Raw genomic sequence first — 22,548 nt, forward strand, 5'->3', positions numbered from 1 at the left:
AATCCATCTTAGGGGAAAGCCTCAGGAGGATACCTGAACGGCACACCACCGTTCAAGGCCAATCCACGGAGAGCTAGGGCCAGGACTTTAATCCCATACAACCGTATAGAGACGGGGAGAGAGAGGGCCCAAAATAGGTATGCTTACTCACCCCTTCTACTTGTGATTCACTCAGGGACTAGCGTATGAGTTTCTGAATTCACTGGGCATTCGGGACTCATGCCGTGGTTCGATACAGAAAGTCCAGGGGCCTTGGGTGCAGAGGTCACTTCAGGCGTCGGGCTGTTGGGTCTGGGTAGATTGTTCCGTGCTCAGATGGACCGGTTCTGGATACTAGACCACCACTCAGGCGATAACCTCAAAGGATGCGATGCAGGTGGCGAACAGCGATGTCCATTTGAGGAAAATGGTGGAAAGCAACCCTTGAGGTGCAAACAATGAAACTGGTCCTGCAAGGTCCCTCTTTGTGGTGGAGAGCTGAAACTTCAGAACACTTCTTCTTGCCTCATAAGCGGAGGATCTGCTGAGTCCCAAGGATCCAATCGGGATGGCGATCATTGCAGCTTAGTAGCCCAGGCAAACATCTGGCTAGACCTACAGAACAATTCTGGGACACTTCCAAGCGCTCCCAGCAGCTGGATCTTGGAGAAGAGGCGGGTCTAGTTGTTCTCACTGGAACCATGGGTTGATGCACCGATTAAGGTCTTCAGGAGAGCTGCAGAGAGACTGAGCTGCTCTGGGTAAGTGAAGAAAGTGCAGCTTCCAACGACAAGGTTTGGGTCGCCAACAGGCTGCTCTCCTATGTAGGGGTCTTGGCTCCAACGATGATCTGCTGAACCGCTATAGTAGTCACCCTTTTATCCAGGATCCAGGCTGGAGTTGCCCACAGCCCACCAATGGTAAGGATCTGCACCATTAAAACTAGGCTAGAGCTGTGTAATCCTGGGTAGCCTCTCGCCATTGCATTTGCCCAGCAACAGACAGACACACACACACACACAACAGAGCCAGCCCCCACATCCGGTCACAAAGTGACCCCCACTTTGCTTGTGAAAAGCTGGAGATTTACCCAATAAATGCTCTACCTTGTATTAAAAATCCGGCCAGGCAGTGCCGGAAGAACGTCAAACTACAAGATGGTCAAACAACAGGTGAATATCTCGTGACACAGTCATTTTAGAGTATGTGGTACTCTAAATGGGATTATGTAGTACAGTGCAAAAGTGCACAAGACTATAAAAAAACAGCAAAAAACGACACACTGCCAACATCCCATTCTGGACACATCATGCACGTAACCACAACGTTACCAACAAAGTTATAGGGACACCAAGCGTCTCTACCACACATCACAGAAGTTGATGTATGCAGGGAAAAATAAACCGACCTTTACTATGGAGAACAGAGTTCTCCTGCGCGGATAGCCAGAGGGGCTGATCAGTGCCCCCAAAAAAGATTAGCTTAGCAAGATAAGTGAAGCTTACCTTTAAAAGTCAGGAATGGTTCAAGCAAGTAGCAAAAAGTGGGAAGTCCCAATGATGTCTATGGAGGGAAAGCAGCAAAAAGAAAAATGTTTCCTAACAGGCATGCATCACCTTGCAGAGGGTGTCCCCAGTGATGTATTTTGCTGATATGGATGATCTTTATGTGTTTTTGGCCACAAAGCAGACTTGACCCTGAGGCTGCAGGGAGTATTGCGCTGATTGGCGTCCAACATGCTTGGCACCAACGCTGAATCATTGATGCACCTTGAGCTACAGGATTTATTTGTGCGCCTCTGCTTGCAAGTGTTATCCTGTTTAGCCGTCATCTGGACACCTGGAGATGCCTCCATGGACTGGCTGGTGGCATGCACTTTGGAGCTGGGACTGGCTGCGAGAGCTTTGGCTTCAAAACCGCTCACCTCTCTTAATGGTCGAGTGGGGGCGGATCCGCCCCTTCCAGTTTCACAGTTTCGACTACCCAATTGGCCACTTTAACTAAGCTGAAATTGTGTTTGCGAACATGCCTAATGTTTCAGAATGTTGCAGTAAAAACATCTGTATTTGGTCATTTTTGCAGAACATTACAGCCCTCTGGGAAACTCATCCAACACTGTGCAAAGGTTGGGGGTGGGGGAGTGTTCCAGTAGAGTGTAATATGTGCAAAAAAGACAACAATACCAGGATGCTTTTGCCATAAAATGAGCAGATCTGGAAAAGGTCAGCAAAGCATAATGGCAGCTTTTGGAAAGATGTTGTGTGCCCCCAACCAATCACAAACACATGTTTCCTAACTAGCCAATCAGTTTCCCTGAAAAAGTCCGGGAACACGGACAGACCTAAGCCAGTCCATAAACTGAACCAAGACATCACACATTATTTTTTACCTACATTTTGGACAACACAGGATTCATTTGCACCAAATTTGCAAAAGCACGCTTTTTGGACCAGGCAGCCGTTACGCATGCAAATCTGACGAAAATCCATTAAGCAGTTTGGGCTGTAGGAGCAACTGAAAATGATTTCATTGCAAGATAAAAGGGATTTCGCAAGGTTTAGGACCCTCCTATGACTTTTTACCCCCTTTGATGAATCCGCAAGCAACTTCCCCAAAAAACTAATTCAGAGTCAGATCTCTTGTCTTTTTTTTATAAAGTTGTGTGTGGATTTGTCTAATTACATCAAATTGTAAGCGCTCTTCCTATTGGGAGAGAAACGTACCATAACTATATGGTCATTCGCCATAGCTGACCCTGTAATAAATATTTCAGTGTAAACGGTAAAGAGCATATATTACTTGGTCTCACTTGCAAGTATTATGTACTGTGTACAAGTGTGTACCCCCCATGACTGAAGCCTAATTGCTCAGCCACCCCACCAGAGAGTTTGCTAACATTTGGTTCAAACCTGCAGGCCCACTACAGGTTTTTATTTTCTACATCACACACCAGTGATGGCATAGCCAAACCATTCTAACTATCAGTCACAGGACTTGAGGATACTCAGGAAAGAATCATAGAAAGCAACCTAAAAAATATGAACAATAGTAACAACTCTCACCAAGGGCTGGAGTTCTCACTCATGAGGGTAAAGGTAAAGTTTAGTTACAGATGAACCATCACTGCTTTTTTGCAACAGATGGGCTATTGCTGGGAGAAACAGCGAACATGGTTAGTCTCTACAAAACCCTTCAAATGAGCTGCTTAATTCTTGCTTTTTTCCACAGTACAAGCAAGGACGGTTCCACTGGCTTTCCCAGGGTATTTGGGTGCAAATATTTGAGGCTCAAAAGGACGGAAAAGGGTTGGAAAAGCCTCCACGTATGCCATTTGTAAGGTTTTAGGAGAGTGCAAAGACGGCTAGAGACCTCCATTATTGCGCTGTCATTTAGCACAAAGAATCTTAGCAGAAACCAAAATTCAAACAATCTGTGTGGAAAACGGGATACGTTATCAACTACGTATTAAAATTGGAAGCTTTAAATTATAGTCCTGAAGTCCACATTAGTTGACTGAAGGCAAGCCTGCAATTAATGGATCTCCTACTTGTACTACTAGCGAGACGATGTGTACACAAACCCCCAATCATGATTGTTCCATCTACCAATAAAAACCTGTTTATTTAAAAACAAATAATTAAAAGTGCATGTCTGGCTGATAAAGCCATTTACTTTTACGGTTTTTGTATCTAGCGAAAACTGACAATCTTGGGTCGACTAAGCTTGATACACATTACTATTATTATTCGGTTTTTTTTTTACACTCGGCTTGTTCACCACAGTAGTAGTCTCAACGCGTGTAAACCTTGTCTGTGTTAAGGTGCATTAAGTCCAACCAAGGGACAGCAGGACCTTAGTCTGCTTATAATGCATTGACCATAAAATGGTGTGACATAAAAGAGATATGTGTTGGAGTAAGATCTGGTGCAGAGCTTAACAAGGTATGTAAGCAGTGGTAGGTGGCAATTGCTACATTGTAAATATATATGTAAAGTCAGCGTGCACAAGGGGCTCCAGATGTGCTCGGGCTAAACAAAGTATATCGTAGGCATGGTTGACCAGAGACATCCCAATGGATGGGCCATGTCTTTGAAAAGGTCTAGATAAATTGGCTGCCCAAAGCTGAGGACAAAAGTCCTAAGCATATGGGTTCCTTATGTGAAAAATAAATGAGGCAGTCATAATGGCTTGGAAATGTATGAGCATCTGCTTGGTGGGCAGGCGGTGTGACAATCTAAGGGTGGCAACGTTTTAAGGCAAGCACAATCGGCCTCATTACGACTTGGGCAGTGCGGGTTAAATGCAGTGGTATTACTGTATACCGCTGCATTACCGGACCGCCCAACTATGAGTACAGCGGTAACATGGAAGATTCACCTCCAGCTATGAGCTGGAGGGAAATCTCCCGACTTTCCCCCCAATATTCAGCGGAATTACTGTGGCGGAATTACTGCAGCAGTAATCCTGCCGAAATGTCCCATGGAGTCCTACGATCTCCAAATAAATGGGGACTAACACCGCCACCACCACGCCAGATCAAATGCTGTGTGCTTTATTGGACTTTCACAAACTTGGGTGTCTTTATTATCTGCTAATAAATCATGCATATATTGTGTGGTCTAGTTCTTTCTATTAACCAAAGACTTGGCCTCTGCTCTATTACTTTCTTAGGCAGCAGGCAGGCGGCCTAGCTTTTGGCCATGCCAGGGTTTAGTTTAGCCCCCCACTGCTTCCCACATAAGTAGATGTTCTACGTATTAGGCCCAAGTAGTAAATTGCTAGTGTGCACCTCCATGCGGTGCACAGTCTAACACAGAGCCCTCAAATGTGAATGGCCCAGTCCTCACCCCTTAGTGGTAAGAGACCTTGCTCTCAAGTGGCAAGTGGCCTCTTGTCTGGTTCACAAAATCTAGATCTCAAGCTAGTGGCCAGCAGCCCAGTTTTCAGTCTTTACGGGTGAATATCCAACTTGAAATCCCCAGTGGCAAGGGAACTCCCAGGTTTAAACCTCAGAAAGCGGGCGGGACTAGCTTCCCGGTACTTGCCACCAAACTGTGGGATGCTATGCCCAACCCACTTAGATCGGAACCCTCCTTCCACTCCTTCAAATGCAAAACCAAACTGCGGCTCATTGCTTCAGCCAACCCTCCTACTGTATGAGCCTGCACCTTCTTGCTGTTACTTTTATGTTTGCACCTTGTATTGTACATACCTTGTATATTCTTGAACTATTACTGTATATTTATCGTTCAGCCTCACATTGTATATTTTACAAAAGTACATGTACTTTTGTATTATCCACCTGACCTGCCCTTACTGTAATTTACTGTAATTTGCATTATGTGTCATTGTAACCTTAAAATAAGCGCCCAGATGGCTTTGGGCCAGGCGCGCTATACAAATAAAGAAATACAAATACAAACTAGTTCTGTCTCCTCCATAGTAAGCCGTCTAGCTCCCAATACAGGTAGCAGCCAGATCAGTCCTTTGGTGAATGTTGGCAAAGTGTGCAACCGTTGAGCCAAATGGTTTAAGCTCTCAGTTCACCCAGGGAGCGGGAAAAGGAATAGCAGGGCCACACACAAGAGAAAAATGTGCGCGCAACAAGCAGATTAATGGAAATGTAAAATGATGTGATGTCTATTAGGAAAAATAAATATTCTGCTCATCGCTAAATAATCCAAATAATAGAGAATGCATTAACACATTTACTATGTTCTCAAAATAACTGCAGCATCCATACTGCTGAAGTACATACCATCCTCGAGGCTTGTCTGGCAATCCTGTAGACTGTCCAACCATTGGAGACATTCTCAAGCTGTTGCTTAATTACAGTCTTGACTTCAAAAGATAAGGCCTTCTGACTTGCCACAAAAATCACAGTGGCTAGAGATACCTGTCGGAAGAATAACACAACTATATTAGATGGAAATCATCAGCCTTAAATCTGTACACCTGTGCAGAACTGTAACTTGTATAGCACCAATGTTTAGGCATGCGTTGAATTTGAGTCTGCACCGTTCAGTACATACATAAATGTTAGGAAAAGACATAGGTGAACTTTCATTGGTGAAAGGAGGCAGAGTCATATTACAAAATCTAAGTTGAGCGATACAACAAAAGGATGACATACACAAAATATGCAACAAATAATTCTTTGTTCGGGTGCATATAAAGATAGTGGAACTCGGTAGAGTGTGGCTGATTAAACTCATTTAACTCATTCAAACAAAGAGTACATTAACAAGCAGTTAGAGGCAGAGAAAAGCAATGGAAAATACTAGTAATGAGCTGGGTGATCATGGCCAAAGTCCATCATGGCCAAAGTCCATAAATGGAGGAGAGGAAATATTGGACCCGTACCTGTTCCACTGAACCCAGCAACTGTTCCCGGAATAAGATTTCTCTGGCAAACATTACGCAGACGGTGTAGCCTTAGTACAAATAAAGACTATTTAGCATCACACCAGAGAAATCTACACTATATATGCTCTAAAGAATACAATCTAAATAATAAAATATCTAAACAAAAAAAATCAATAAATAAAAAGGGTTTGCATGCACCCAGTGCAAAAATAAAGGTTGATGGCTGTGTGATTTTTAATTAAGGACAACCCCTGGCATTGTTCTGGTCGACTGAAAGAACCCCAAAAAGTTTGGCTTTCAGCAATGTCCTTGATACCAGCAGGTTCTCATCAGACCAGATGGGTGGATGGAGCATGTTCCACATGCGACTTGCAGGGACACCTTTGGACCCACCAACACAGAGTTTTGGTTGCATTTAGAATCTCAGCACGGCTGCTGATCTTCATATTGTGGTCAATTGCCGCTGGGAGGCATCTGCTTCTTAGCCAGAGGAGCACATCTTTATGTGCCCAGTGCTTGTTGGATTAGTAGAATGAGCTGCAGTAGTGCAGCAAGAATGACAAAACACCACTCACGTGGCCCTTAAGCAAAGCACTGCGTTTAGATGTTTGGTGAACCAAATTATGGACTAACAAGTTCAATATACTATGTGAAGCCAAGTTCAGTGGATCCCAGTGATTTTGCTTAGGCAGTGACTTATGGTGTTCTTAATAACAGGATGCACTGCTTGCATAAGGCTTTCATTGTGGGTTGGTGTGAAGGCCTCAGGACCTGGCCAAGAAGCAAAGACAGGGCAGAGTCTGGGGTCCCGCAGAACACTCAGAGTCAAGTGATGGACTGCACTATGGAAGCAGAGACTTAGATGGGATCATTTTTCCTATGTACAGAGTTCTGTTTCTTCCCAGATAGGTCTGCACTTTATAAATCCAATAATACGTACCTACATGCATATATCTGCGTTAATTCTAGGCATGGGAAAGAATTCCCCCAAAAATAGTCACACCACGCCCCACTCCCAATTAAAAAAGCTTCAGAAACACTGTCAAGGATTTCTTAATCAAAACACACTGTACCAGAAGCATTCGAGATTTAACATCCTTCATAAAACTTAAGAACATATAATGCTCCTATTGCATTTCAAATCTCACTCATTTATTTTGATAATTCTCGAAATTTAGACTATCAAGAATGTATGCATCAATATCTGGTATGTTTGTGAAGGTAAACAAATTCTATATTTGCTAGTTAAAAAAAATAGTTTGTTTTACCAACAAAGAAAAGAGAGAGAAGAACAAACCGACACTGTCGAGCAGGTTCGGTTTCCAAGAAGAATGGCATGGTGAAGCGTGGTTCTAGCATGTACGCGATTGCTGCAACACCCAAACAAGCCAGATTAACAGAAGAAAGGGGGCACGCCAGATGTGTCTGACCGGTGGTTAGGCATTGCTCCCCTCTAAACAACAGCAATGTCCAAGAAGGAGGCAACATGGATGGCAGACGCCTGGTCCCAGACACTAAAGCAGTGGGTGGAGAGCCTGGGGTCCTTGGGAGGCAAGGCATAGATCCCTGGTGACGGAGGCATGGGGCCAGTTGTGGACTTCGAAGGAAACAAAGTCTGCAGCTTTGTTCAAGCACTCTACCTGTGACAACGGTGAATACTCAGGGGCACAGACACAGGTGTCCTGGTTAAAGTGGTCACGAATAAAGAGCCACACACTGAAACGGAAAGGTGTGAGCAGACTGAATTGAGGTGCGAGTGGAGTATAGAAAGTGCTAATCCAGAGATGCTATTGTGCAGCACTTCACAGGTAAGTTTGCATTACATAAAACCTAACGTACACACACGCCTACATACATACATTCAAGCATGATTTTGGTGGGAGAGTCAATACTCACAGACAAGTTTGTAAAGGAAGCTGATAAACCCAGATGCAAAAAATGGGGCAGAGCAGAAACCAACAAAAAAAAGAGCAAACAATGAACACGCCAGTGCGGATATATTTAGGCCCCCACTCAAAGCAGGCAGACAACCTAGGGAGCCACCATCAAGTGGATCCATACGAAGAGCAAAACATATGGGAAGAAATAGCAGGTCAATCAGGGGGAGAAATGGGTCTTTTGACATCAAAACACGAACAAAACAGATGAGGCCACAAACAGTGAATCTGAAGGCATCCAAACTGGCAGCAATGAACACAAGAATAATGACAGTTGAAAAGAAAGTTAGAGATTAAGGACACCAATTCCTCCATTGTGGCGAAAATGGAAACTGCTCAAGCCGCTTAAATAAAAAGAGCACTATGCAGCATCTTCCATCATCGGTGGTGTAACACAACATTAAGTTGCACCTTCAGATTCCTGCCACCCAGTGACAAACAGGCCTGCAGTCTAGTGACGCGTTAATAGCAGGGTCCACAGAGTGATGGATGGACTGGGTGAAATCAGTTACACCCCTAGCCATCGTCCTGTTGGAGGGAACACTCAAAGACGGGAGATGGGCTGCCAGCATAATACTATTTAAATACTCGACAGTCCCCAGCTTAACGATTCTGCAAATCACTTGTTGACAGTGGCAGACTTCCTAATTCAGATGGAGAACCCAAGCCTGGGAGATAGGATGGGATCAAGGGGCACACCCAGATCCAGAGAGTTGCATCCCTTTGTTATAGCGGAATTTGCAATGTCGACCTTCCATAAGGGACTATGAAAAGCGTAATGATAAAGAAGATGGGAGCATTGTATCACATATGGCGATTATAGATTGCTTATATAAAAATGTGGCAGCACATACATAAAATGCACAACAATATATTGCTTTTGCGTCTACAGTAGGACAGGCCTGAAACCTTCTCAAAGTATGCTGCATAAATCAGCATATGAGGTGGAATGTGGTGTCCCAGATGCATAACCCCTTCATTATCCACCAGGGTGGTTGCGCTCCCCTATAAATGGCCACAGCAGCCAAAATGTCAGTTCCCAGATTTTCGCTCCAAGCAGATTGAAAGTAGCACTGGCACACGCACATGCCCATGGCTGAGTGGGTAGTGTGACACCGGGAGAGTCACAGACTAACAGTGATTGAATCACCGTGAAGATCATTTTTTGTTAATTGTCATGCACAGACTCCACTTCCTTCCGAAATCACAATATCTACTTGGGAGGAGGTGCAGCATAAGTTGCCCGGCTTCAAATAAATAGGATAGACAGGAATTGCAAGCCAAAAGAAGAGATTTGCCCGGAGGAAACATTCAGGGAATAGTGCTTACAGAACCAGACGCAGAGCCAGGGGCAGCCCTAAAAAGGTTGTAAATAGGCACATGCTTCTGGAAAACTACCTAGGCTGTACCAGATAAACTGGAATGCACAGTCCCTCAGGCACGCCATGCAAAGTGTATGACTTTGAAAAGTGTGGTACATTCTGTGATAAACTGACTTCTGCCCCGCAGTAGCACAAGGATGAGTAGATGCTAAAGCCCGACTTAGCCTTCATGCTTCTACAAACCAAAAGCCAGTATTTTATTTATTTATTTTATTGGATATTTATAAGTAGCCTATACAACAAATGGTGTTTCAAGGCGCCAGTACAATCAAAGGTAAACATGCATAGTTAAGAGAAATACCTTCCCCGCCTTTTGTGGTAACACGGGTTGAGGGAAGGCTATACTCACCAGAGTGGTGTGACTGTGTTCAGTAGCAACCCAAATAGCAAAGCATAACAGTCCAAAATAAAGGACTGCTCAATCTAGATTCTATAAAAATATATACTTTAATAAAACACACCATATACAATAATAACCAACTAGAAAACCCAGTAAAAAAACACACCCCTGTAGAAAAAACACAGAATATGAAAAGATAAATAAGATGCAGGGGAGAAAATCTCATTAAAAGACCACAATGTTCCAGGATGCAGCAGTCATGATGGTCCAGTGGCAAGCTGGTATCGAGTGGGGGTTGAATGGAAGGCAGCTGAGGTTTCGAAGCGTCTACTTGAGCTGTCCGGATATGGTGGTCACCAGGTTGGGCAGGCGGTCAAAGTTTGACGGCAGTGAGCTGGTACTCGGATGCGCAGGTGAGCCAATTCGATGCAGAGGCTCCAAGGCGTTCTTCGGGGGACACCGCGATCGGGTCGATTGACTTACAGAAGCGGCGATGAAGATGGTGCTTCGAATGATGATTCTAGCAATGCAAGGCAGCAGAACTTCGCTGTTATGAGCCGAGGCAACAACGCGATTTGGCTAGTACGATAAGAGTTTAATGACAACGATGAACGCAGAAGGCAACTTCGAAGGGACCTGGAGGTTCGCTCTGCTTTAAACATGCTTGAATCTCGGCTCCCACTGATCAGTGACGAAAACACAGGGAGCCTGGCTGTTCAGGTCAACAGCTTAACACCAATATAGTGTTGGTCCACAGGTCAACAAAAATGTCAAGGGTGCCTTCCAATAACTTAGTTGTATGCAAACGTTGCTAAAGATACCTCAACTCGTGCCCTAATGTTAGCAGTGGTCCTCTAATGCAATGAATACTCATTGGGGCATCATGCTTTGGCCCTTTTTGTCGGCATCCCTTAGTCGGCTTCACTCTTGCCAACCACTAGTTCTTTCTCCTTTTTCACTATATGGGATTCATCTCATTTAGCTTTCCAATTACAGGACGGCCAAAGACTTTCGACTGTACAGGGGGTTTTGCTAGACCCCTGTATGACCACTTTGACCTCTTCCTCGTGGCTCTCCTATGGCCTTCTGGTATCAGTAGTTATAATAATAGGGAAATCAACCAGAGTCCATCGGGTGAACACCCACGTGGTGCTGGACGCCTATGCAGTTGGTTTTCCCCTTAATTTACCATTTGCAACTTCCGTTCAACACAATTCAGTTTCTTATCAGTCCTTCCTTCGACTCACTGGCTGTGATGAACTACTTGGCTTTTCTTGAGTCTGGAGTCCAGGATGGTACCAAGCGTCTCTACCCGTCCTGATTATCTGCGTAGGAGGGCTTTGTGCCCGTTGACATCTGCTTTCGCGGGTCTGGGTCGGAAAGGGCAATGTCGCTTCTCTCCTTGTCGGCCCTTCGGTTCTCGACGCTTTTCTCCTCCTCTTGAACTGCTACCCTGGGATAGATGTTTCGTTGTGCGGTTTGCCTTGCTTGTGGTGTGCTCTCATGCTCCACTTTTTATCCCTGTGGGTAAGGGAAAGGGCTGTCATGTGTGCGTGGTACGGGTCAATTGCACTGACTCTGCCTGAACCTTGTGTTGGGACATGTCAGGTAAACGGCTAAAGTGTTAGTCTGTTTTTCATGGTGCAAGAAAGTGTATGTGGTAGGCTGGGGAAAAGGTGTTATAAGAAGGGCGATACTACGCCTCACCCGTCGGAGTCCCGCTTCCACTACCCGAGGAGCCCACATCCAGGTGATCCTCCCACACTGGTCCAACTCCAGGAACTGGATCCAATAGCGATGGCCGTGTCCTGGCCACTTGGATGACAGCTCACCTTCAGGTGTCTCACATAGCCTTCCTCCATGCGATGTAGCCACATTTGTTTCACAGGGGAACCAGAAAAGAAAATCTACATTTCCCCGGTCTTAGCCTTTTCGGTGTTCCACAGTGAAACAATAGGGTTGTAGGTCTAGAAACCATTGCATGACCCCAGGGTTGGAGTCTTTGCATTGGCTAATCCAAACTAGGGGTGAGTGATCTGTAACGAGTGTGAACGGTCATCCTAATAGGTAGTATCTAAGAAGTATAATGACCCACTTGATGGCCAGGGCCTCTGGTTCCAACACAGAGTAATTTTATTCACGTGGGAACAGCTTGCGACTAGTTAATTTTATGGGGTGTTCCAATCCATCGGAAAACTGGGACAGGACAGCTCCTAACCCTGTAAGGGAGGCATCCATCTGTAATACAAACTCCTTAGAGAAGTCGACTACCTTCAGGAATGGGTTCTGGCACAAAGTCTGTTTCAAGGTGGTCTAGCATATCTCATCCTCGTCATTCCAATGAAGTTTCTGAGGTTCTGCTTCTTGCGTTTATCTGTCAGCCGGGCTGTTTTGTCCGAAAAAGTTGGGGATAAACCTACGGTAATATCATATTAACCAGAGAAAATCAGCAAGATCTCTTTTGGTCTTGGGGGTTGTTGTATCTAATATGGCTTTTACCTTATCATGCTGGGGCTGTACATTCCGATTCCCTACGAAGAAGCCAAGGTATTTTACGGCTGACTGGGCCAATCTGCACTTAGCTGGATTAGCAGTTAGGCCAGCGTTTGAGGACTTTCATGATGGTATAAAGATGGAAGAGATGGTCCTCCCATGTCTTACTATAAATGATGATATCGTCAATATAAGCGCCACAGAAATTGGAATGGGACTGTAGGATTTGATCCATGAGGCGTTTGAAAGTGGTGGGCGTGCTGTGTAAGCCAAAAGGCAGGAGTTTAAAATGGAAAAGTCAGAGAGGCGTTGAAACGTGGTCTTTTCCTTATCTGGCCCATATACAGGGACTAGCCAGTACCCTTTGGTTACATTTAGGGTAGATAGAATGGTGGCTGCTCCGAGTTTATCAATTAGGTCATTGATGCGTGGCATGGGATAGGCATCAAAGTCTGAAATGGCATTAACTTGACAGAAATCTATGCAGAATCTCCAAGAATGATCAGGTTTAGTGACCAACACGATAGGAGACGACCATAGACTTGAAGGATTGATAATATTGGCTTTCAACATTTTGTTGACTTCCTCAATCACTATCTGTTTATGGGCTTCTTCGCTAATGTCAAGTCCCATAGAATGCAATGGGGGCAGTTACTGAACAAATACAAAAACCCACTTAATGAAATTTTACATAGGATACCGTGTGTCAACAAGCAAAGTGACACTCTGAGCTGTAAGCCTTTGCTCTCCCAGATAGCGGATATGACGTACAAACGTGCAGACAAACCGTGGCCTTTCTTACATATAAGGCGAAAGCAGAAAGAGGGGGGAGGAAATTCACCCATCGAGCAGCAGACTCACAGAGGCCAGGGGGGCTGGGGAAGTGTCCACAGCAGCAGCAGGAAGGCGATAGCAAGCCCAGCTAAGCAGAACTTGTTAAACCTCAGAAGGCGCTGTTTCATTCGAAGCATGTCCCGATTTAAACAGTGAGTGAAAGGTGGGGCCTTGCTGGATGCATTTAGACTGAAGCTGTGTAGCATAGCTCATTGTAGCATATCTCCCAGAGTACACATGCTGCTAAACTGAAACTACCACTTGTTCTATTATACCTGTTCAAACATGCTCTCTGCTCACATAGCAATCTTGATCACTGGTGTGATGTTATGTTATATTATATTTCCTTCTGCTTTGGCTTGTGTAACGTGAATGAAAGCCCTTAGAAAATGGTGTAATATTAAATAGATTAACCTGATAACTCTTGTGTCAAGTGTATACTTTAGAGTAATGCGTCAGAATGGTATTTCTTCGAGTTCAAAAACTTCACAAATTCCTGGCTGTATACGGTTAAACTTGTTGGTAAGCATGCAAACCTAGGCATGCCTGTCTTCTAGCGCTAGGACACAGCCGGGGGTGAATATCGGCATGTAACGACGGATGACCACATGTCTATTTTCACAGCCTCAAACGAGGTGGAGATAAGGGACTTGTGGTCAACCCTAATCATAGGAAATCTTGTCCGAATGGCTAGCCACACAAGGCGGTACAAGGAAGTTGGAGAAGATTGTGTGAGGTTAGAGGGGACAGTTAGCAAAGTTCAATACCTTGTTGAAAAGAACAAAGGAGGGGTGGTGGGAGAGCAAGGGTATTGTGTGTTTGAACCGCACAATAAATCCTGTCTGATAAAAAAAACTGCACAATACATTTATTTTTGTTTACAAGGAAACTGCTCCTTCGTTTCAACACCGATAAGATTACCATTCAACCACACGATGGCAGGATTTATCAGTTTGGACACTTCCTTATCTGTATTCAATTGCAAACTAATTGCATCCAATGTAGTGGTGGGTCAGAAGGGGTGTTCCCCCGTGAAACATGATCAAATATATTTTCTATGATCTTGAAGTTCAGTGTATGCACTTAAACGTGCTTGTACTAAAAGTGCATGGTGTCCCTTGAGTGACATGTGCATTGCCTGCAGGTGTCAAGGCACTGCTGAATAATGCAGGAGGGAGGCCTGTCTTATGTTATATGTTCACTCTGTTTTGGACAGTATATTATTTTCACTGTGCTTTCAGTTTTCAGTGTTAGCCAGGGCACATTTTAGGATTCATTATTTGATTGGTTTTTGCAGGAGAAATACAAACACACAGAACTGTCCCATAAGGATGCTGGGTGAAGACTGCTGAGAACAAGAGAGTTGACAGGTGTTTTGGTAGAGTGAGAGGTGATAAGGGTTACATTTTACAGCCATTTGGAAGTTTGGCATGGCAGCGTGGCTACAGAGGTGATCAAGTGCTGAAGTGTCTAAGTGCTGTCAACGAGAAACCCTGCCCAGATTGTGGCCCTTAGTGGATGGGATAAGAAGGTCCGGAGAAAGGATATGAGAGAAGTGAGAAGGGGGGTGTGCAATTTCACACTAAGAGAAAGATCACTCCATTTTTTGAGGCGCTGAGCATAAAACACTGCAGTATCATGCAGAGACTGGCAGCACATAGTGAGCTAGTAATGTGAGAGGACAGCTCAGGAGTGAAGGGGGTGAAGGAGAGGATTTGAATATCAACAGAGGTGACGAGATTGCAGAAGATGGTGTGAAGAGAAGGGGACCTACCACAACACCTTCAGGGCCTCTACTAGAAGTGAAGTGGCAGAGAAAATTCAAGTGATACAGGAAACAAAATGATCAGCCGAGTAGGATGTCAGCCAAGTATGTGCAGTGTCCTAAAATACCAGGTGTGAGAATATGAAGTCCAGAAGGACGGCAAACAGTCAAACGTGTTATATAACTGAAGAGGAAATAGAATAGAAATAGAATAGATGGCAGTGGCGCCAACATGATTTTGAACTAGGTTTGGTGAAATGATGCTCTGTGCAAGAGGTTTGTGCTATCTGCTCACCCAAGAAGATGTAGCTTGAAGAATTCATGAAGCTCAACCTCTCTTCCTATGCTCGGATACCTCTTTCCATCTGCTGTTGCTATACAAAAGGGCATATACAAAGTCTGCAGCTGGTAATACGGTCTGTATGATGAGATGAAAAAGTCTCCAGCAGGTAAATCTAGTCCCTTGTCTTAACTCCATTCCTTTGGAGAAAAGTAACCAATCATATTGGTTATTTAGTCTTTCCTGTTGAGGGATTGTCGAATGCAGTCAGGAAAGGTGCCCCCACGAAAAAAGGTGAAATTAATCGATTTTTGTACACAGGGTGCAGTCATCCACAAAAAAACGAGCCTCCAGGCAATAATGTTTGTCATTCATGCAGACGTTGTGAAGGCCATTTCAATGACAGGCCCTTTACAGTGATAATTCTAGCTAACACCCAAATGGCTGAAGGTAAGAGTGTAGTAAAGGACCAATAAAGGCAACACATATGATGATCGCAGCCTTGGACACAGAATTCCTGGCAGCGTATATAGAACCAATCTCCCCCAGGCAAAGCACAATTGAATTGAGCGCATCACAACACATAAAATATAAACTATCTTGCTTACATCTGTCCAAATATGAAGAACTCTTGATGAAAAAAAGCATTCATGATTGAAGAAACACTGATTGAAACCGATTTAATAAAGGACCTCCTTCAGCACAATGTGTGGTTGAGAATCTGGGGGCCTAGGCTAAGGGTTCTCCACCTCATCCTATAACTATACCGAGGATTCGCAGCCTGGTGAAGGGGGAATATTCCAAGCATGTGAATGTATGATAGATCTACTAGTGAAAACCTTTCCTTTTATCCACTATTGCAGGCCCAAGTAGAGAGTGCAGACGAGATCAGTGGAGGTGGCCGGAAGGTGCTACAGGGAGGGAAGTGGCTTGTGGTTTGGGCAGGGAAAGGGCCTTGCCGCTCGTATTGGGTGTGTGCAGTGCAGTAAAAATATTGGCTAACTGCTCTCTTATCGCCTTCGGGTGCATCGACTGCTAAGTGGCACACGCCTCTGTCTGTCAGGGTCCGGCTCCACACAGTGTGGGTTGTATTTAACACCGACATCTGCTAATTGCAATCACTGCAGATTTTAAAACCGGACGTCTGCAGGCAGACATTAGGAAGCTAGAACAGAAAACTATGTTGAGAGTGGCTTGTCCAAATAGCATTTGTGTGTGTAAAACAGAATGGAGAAAAGGGAGCATGTGCCATTCTGCGTATATAACTTGCATATACAACAATAGGTGTAATGAATGTGCCATTACCAGACTTAGACATATGTGGTGCATAATAGTGTATGTGCTTTCTTCCCCTACCAGCTATTCCCTTTCTTCAAGGGGACTCTCTCATTATGCAGGTGGACATCTTTTGTGCTGATGTGAGTCTCAGTAGTACTGACGCTTCCAGCCTTTAGAGCAGCCCATGTATGCTCCTTTATGTTGGATTCTGCTCGTTTCTTTTTGGCAGTACATAATGGGGATGAGAGCTTCCTTTGGGTTCTTATAATGGTGTCCTCTCTATGAGATTTATTCAGCTTATATGACCGTGTTTCACCTCGTATGCTTGTCGACCTACATTCATTATTTATGCTGGTGATTCAGTAACCTATAGATTTAAGGTGTGGGGACACCTATGATAAAGGGAGGATTTTAACATTATCCGTTGTCCTCCATCTAGTTACAGACTGTTTTGTTTGCTAATTTATGTGTGAGAGTACTTGCGCACCAGCTTCCACATTGGGCAATTTACACCTGCATTTTTGCGGTATTTTGCACTTAAATCCTAAATACATGTTACCTCACTTCTGTTACCAGTTGTGCCATTAGCACCAGTGGTACCTAGAGCTATTTTTAAAGAAGAGACATCCACTGTGTGGGAGGAAGGCATCCAACAGAAAGGAAACTGCAAAAGAAGAGATCTCATGCCATTCTTTGATATCTTATGAATAGCTGCCTTAAACCAAACCTAATCACAATGGTGCAGACATGAAAGGACTTTCATGGCAAAGTTCTTACCAGAAGTTCCTGTTGCTTATCTGTGGCAGACCGTCCAATCACTTTGTAGAGCTCCATTAAATCTCCTAGCATGCCGTCTCCTAGGACAGGCAGCTGCATGGTGATGGCGGCAAGGCAGTGGCACATGAGGATTCGGGAAGCATCTTGAGCGCTGTGCAACTGAGTCAGCAGAGATTCCACCACTGACTGGCTGAGAAGGGGACGGCATTTTGCCAACTTAACCATACATTTCAAGGCAATCTGCAAGGCAACACATGGTGCAAAGCATGAATGGTTACAATAGATGATGTACCTTTAGACTTGCATATGTTAGGACAGATGTTTTCTGAGGCAGTAAGCTAATATTTCTGGTACATGTACATAAGGTAACAAGATGTTTTCTATAACATTTGATGTTGGACTGTTGAATTTTATTTCATAGCTTTCCTTAATAAGTAGCAGTTTTTGATCCACTTTGAAAATAAGGGTATAGTACCTTTAAAGTTTCCTGGGCACCAGGGCTAGTATCCTGGCTACAAAGAACAAGAAGAGACTCGAGTCCAAAGACTGCATCTTTCTCCAAAATTAAATGATCTGGAATTTAAAAACAGCAACAGATTATTACACTCATTTCATTATCTATTATATGGCATTTATAACGCGCCTGTACACAAGTGTTTCTAGGCGCGACAAGACAAGGAGGGGGAAACAAAGGGAGGACAAAACAACAACCTTACTATCATTCAGATCATGCAAGCGCAGGGATGGAGAGGGGAGACGTGCAAAAAGGGGGAGGGTGATGGAGGAGTTGAAAAGTGGAGGGGCGATAGAGAAGTGCAAGTAACAGATTGCAGCCAGCGGGTGGCTAAGTGCCGGTAATCAGAGGGTGCAGCCAGCGGGGGGCTCATAAGTGCAGAGAGAGGGGACTGTAGGGTTACAGATACTGACCACAAGTGCTGGGGGCCAAGAGGCAGTGTGAGGTGCAGCTTGACAGGGAGGGACCTGGGTCCAAATTCAGAGGGTGGCCAGGTGACCAGTGCGTGGAACAGAGGGGTCATCAGCAGGGGAGAGGAAGAGAAAAGCAGAAGCGAAGAGGAAGGTCTTGAGTTGTTTCCAGAACCGTAGATGGTTCTGCTCAAGTTTGAAAGAGGCAGAGAGGCTGTTCCAGAGGGAGGCCCCAGCCGAAGAAAAGATTGTATACCAATTGACCTTTTCACAATTGACTTTGGGAGAATTGACCTAATTTAGAAGGTCAATTAGTACATATATGCGGGGGGAAAACCCCTGCAATGCCCCCACCCAATCCAAAACCCCCTGCAACCCTCGACCCAATCCCCTTATATTATTTATAATCCAAAACCAACCCAATACATATATAAAATAACAAAAATAATATGAAGGTCAATTGTGCAGAAGGTCAATTAGGACCACTATAATTAGGTCAATTGTGCAAAAGGTCAATTGTAAAAGGTCAATTTGGGTAATACCGAAGAAAGAGATCTGCCCCCAGCTCTCTACTTGGAAAAGCGGCTGACCCTCAGAGAGTTGAAGGTAGATGAGCAGAGAGCTTGAGAAGGGAGATACTTAGGAAGAGAGAGTTGGAGGTAATGCGGACCCAGGCCCCAGAAAGCCTTGTGGACAAGGCAGAGGGTCTTGAACTTGATCCTTGCCGCCGCTTGGAGCCAATGGAGAGATTCAATCCCTGGGTTTAAGGACAAGTCTCATAGTCCTGTTCTGGATAAGATGCAGAGGACGGTGAATAGAGGCAGGAAGATTTAGAAAGAGGCTGTTGCAGTAGTCCAGCCTTGAGAGGACCAGTGGAGACAGTGAGCTTCTGGGGGAAGTGAGGAAGGGAAGCATACCTCTGAGGAGGTGCAGCTGATAGTTTGCCTTCTTAGAGACGTCGGAAATGTGAGGAGAGAAGGACAGGGAGGAGTCGAAGATGACCCCAAGGTTCTTTGCCTCACAGGTAGAAGGAAGAGGACCCAGAATGGGAGGCCAGAGAGAGAGAGAGGAAAGGAGGCAGCTGGTGTTCAGATGAGGAGGATCTCCGTTTTACTGGCCTTAAGGAAGAGATCAAAAGCGGAACACCACTCCTGAATTGCAGACAGACTGCCAGGAATGAGAGAAGGAGTAGAGGCGGCAGAGGGGAGCCTGAAAGAGAGTCCTCTATGAGAACCATTTAAAAACAAGTTCCAATATTATAGTGGCCTTTCAAGTTCTCCTAATTTGTATATGGATATTTTCTATTCTTACAGCTAACAATTATGCATACAACAGCAAATGTGCATCTAATCATTTACAACAAGCCCAGTATTGATATAACATGTAACTTATTAAGGCGTAGGAGTTGGCATACCACACCACACACACATCATCTACTGCACTAAAACTATTATTCTTTAAAAATGTGTGGGTCAGCTCTGTAGAGCAGTCTGCATTTTCCACTTGTTCAAAGTGGACACTGCTGCCAACTTGAGTAAGAGGAACTTTATTAGTCATAGATGGAAACAAAAATGTAGCATGTCTACCTGGCAATCCCAAACAACATAGGGAGCCAGGACAATCCTTGCTGTGGGCAGTTTGACAAGGTTTTTTCAGATTACGGACTGTCAAAACTGACAATTGTAGTTCTACTAACTCATTTATAAGTAAGGAAACCATATGGGATCAATTCGACGGAGGCTACAGTAGGGAGTTACACTTAAGTATCTTTGTGGTGTGTGCAATTGGAAGCCTTGTGTTCCATATTCAGCCAATGTCACTTTTGTCACCAAGTACTCAATATTATTACTCCAGTCCCACCTAAAAGCTGCTTTTCAAATCGGTATCAATAGACTTACACTCGAGTCACATTGCTAATCTATGCTGTTATGAAACATGGTGAGTCTGTGCACAAAGTTGCGCAAGGACCTCATATTATTTAGATTTTGTCTAACCAGGTTTCTGAATATACCCTCTGGTGAACCAGAAGTGGTAGTCGGACTAAGATGTGACCCTAGACTGGTGAAAACTCAAGTAGGAAGGTTTGCGGCAGAGGGCTTGTAGGTTGCCTACTTGTCTGGCTTAAGTAATAGCAACTAGGAACACTTTCTTCCAAGAGAGGAACTTCGGGGAGGCTCTGCGTAGAGGCTCGAAGGGAGGGCCCAATAGTTTGGAGAATACCACATTGAGTTCCATAACTTGACAATGAGCTCGAACAGGGGTAAAGGTGTGAAAGTGCCCTGGGGAATTCCCTAACCAAACTGTGTGACCAGAGGGAAGGCGTATCCTGGGTACATGTGTATCGCAAGATAGACACTAAATGCACCTTGATGGAAGAGTGTACTACCCTAGCTTCTGCCAACGACAGGAGAAATGGTAAGACTTGTGCCGTTTGAATGTGTAACAAATTCAGTTGCTGTGTTGCACACAATATGGTAAATCGTTTCCACTTCCTTTTGTAGCAGGATAACGTTGAAGAGGCTCTTGCCCAGGCTAGGATTCTCTTGCATTCTGGGGGCAGCAGAATGTTTCCAAACCTTAAGGATGCAGGAGCCAGGCTGTCAAGTTAAGGGATGCTGGGTCGTGGTGCAGAACCGACCCGCCGTCTCTGAAGAGTAGGAATGGGAGCGGGGCCAATCAGTTGAATGGAGCCACCGACAGGTCAAGCAGGTCCGAGTACCAACTATGCCTTGGCCAGGCTGGGGGAACCAGGATAATAGTACAGTGGCTCTGTTTGAATGTACTCCGAACTTGAGGCAGTAGAGGGATCAGAGGAAAAGCTTAAAGGAACAGACCTTCCCATTGGAATGAGAATGCGTCCCTCTATGCTCCCCTGTTGGTGAACCCGATTGGCAAACTGATAGCATTTCTTGTTGATCGCTGTAGTGAGCAGGTCGATTTCCTGCTTGGCTCGGGTGGAGTTCCCATTCGTGGCAGGACCTAAGCTCCCCGCTGAGAGAATCTGCAATGGTATTGTGGATCCCTAGCAGATAGAAAGGAATCAGGAATATGTTGTGCGTGATCACCATTTCCACAGAGCCTGCACTTTTGTTGACAGAATCGGAGAGCGGATGCACACCCTGGTTGCGGATATAAAACATGGTGGTTGTGTTGTCCATGAACAACCACCTTGTTGTGTAGCTGTGGCTTGAAGGATTTTAGGGCCCAAAACACTTCCCTTAACTCGAGGATGCTGATGTGTAGGACCTTCGCCTCCAGAAGCCAAACACCCCTGGCGTGGAACTCTCTTGTGTGTGCTCCCCAACCTTCTAGGAAGGCATCCATGTTCATTGTGGCTTGATGGACTAAAAGATGAAAGGGTGCTCCCCGAGTGAGATTGTTCTGGAGGCTCCACTATTGAAAAGCCGAGCGGAAAGACGGTGCGAGGTGAAGATTGTCTTCCTACGACCCTCATAGTTGTTGCAGTGTGCAAAATCATTTGGAAGCAATCATTGAGGGATTGAGAAAGGAAGGCTGGGAAACTAACCCTAACAAGATTCAAGGGCCAGCTGAGATAGTGCTATTTTTGGGAATTCAACACATAATGGCCATCAAGAGATGATGCCAAAAGCCAAGCAAAAGATACTTGAATTTGCTACTCCCACGAACAAAAAGCAAGCTCAGCAGTTCATAGGGCTTTTGGGGTTTTGGAGACAGCACATACCACATGTAGGCCAAATCTTGGCCCCACTGTACAAAGTGACACGAAAGAAATATGAATTTGAATGGGGCAAAGAGCAGCAAAGAGCCTTTGAATTGGCAAAGGACACAGTGCAACGTGTGCTTGATTTGTGGCCTTTGAAGCCAGGAGTAGAGTTAAATGTATCTGTACAGGACAATTATGCTAACTGGAGTCGGTGGCAGAAGCAAAACACTAAACAAGTGCCTTTGGGATTTTGGAGTCGCAAATTATCAGAGGCAGGTGATAAGTACACTCCATTTGAGAAGCAATTGCTGGCATGTTATTGGGCTCTTATTGATACTGAACAATTGACTGTGGGTAATGATGCACTGATTAAACCTGAAACCCAATTATGCAGTGGGTAGTGAGCTCTCCTAAAAGTCACAGGAGAGGTCACGGCCAAGAGGCCAGCATAATCAAACGGAAATGGTACATTCAAGACAGAGCCAAATCAGGAAAGGGCGGAGTGGCC

At 44.8% G+C, this 22,548-nt stretch overlaps 1 protein-coding gene across 3 annotated transcripts in view; it reads right to left on the minus strand.

Moving 5' to 3' along the window:
- The window catches only part of INTS7 (integrator complex subunit 7), a 673,605-nt gene that overhangs the window by 302,824 nt on the left and 348,233 nt on the right, over positions 1–22,548 (minus strand). For all 3 annotated transcript variants that reach the window (XM_069608525.1, XM_069608526.1, XM_069608527.1), the window contains 3 exons: positions 17,907–18,004; positions 17,432–17,671; positions 5,738–5,875 (listed from right to left, as the gene is read on the minus strand). In XM_069608525.1, the coding sequence (XP_069464626.1) occupies positions 5,738–5,875; positions 17,432–17,671; positions 17,907–18,004 (476 nt within the window). The remainder of the gene's footprint in view (positions 1–5,737; positions 5,876–17,431; positions 17,672–17,906; positions 18,005–22,548) is intronic.

The sequence above is a fragment of the Ambystoma mexicanum genome, chromosome 4q (genome assembly GCF_040938575.1).
Source record: "Ambystoma mexicanum isolate Mex_15411 chromosome 4q, UKY_AmexF1_1, whole genome shotgun sequence".
Classification (NCBI taxonomy): domain Eukaryota; kingdom Metazoa; phylum Chordata; class Amphibia; order Caudata; family Ambystomatidae; genus Ambystoma; species Ambystoma mexicanum.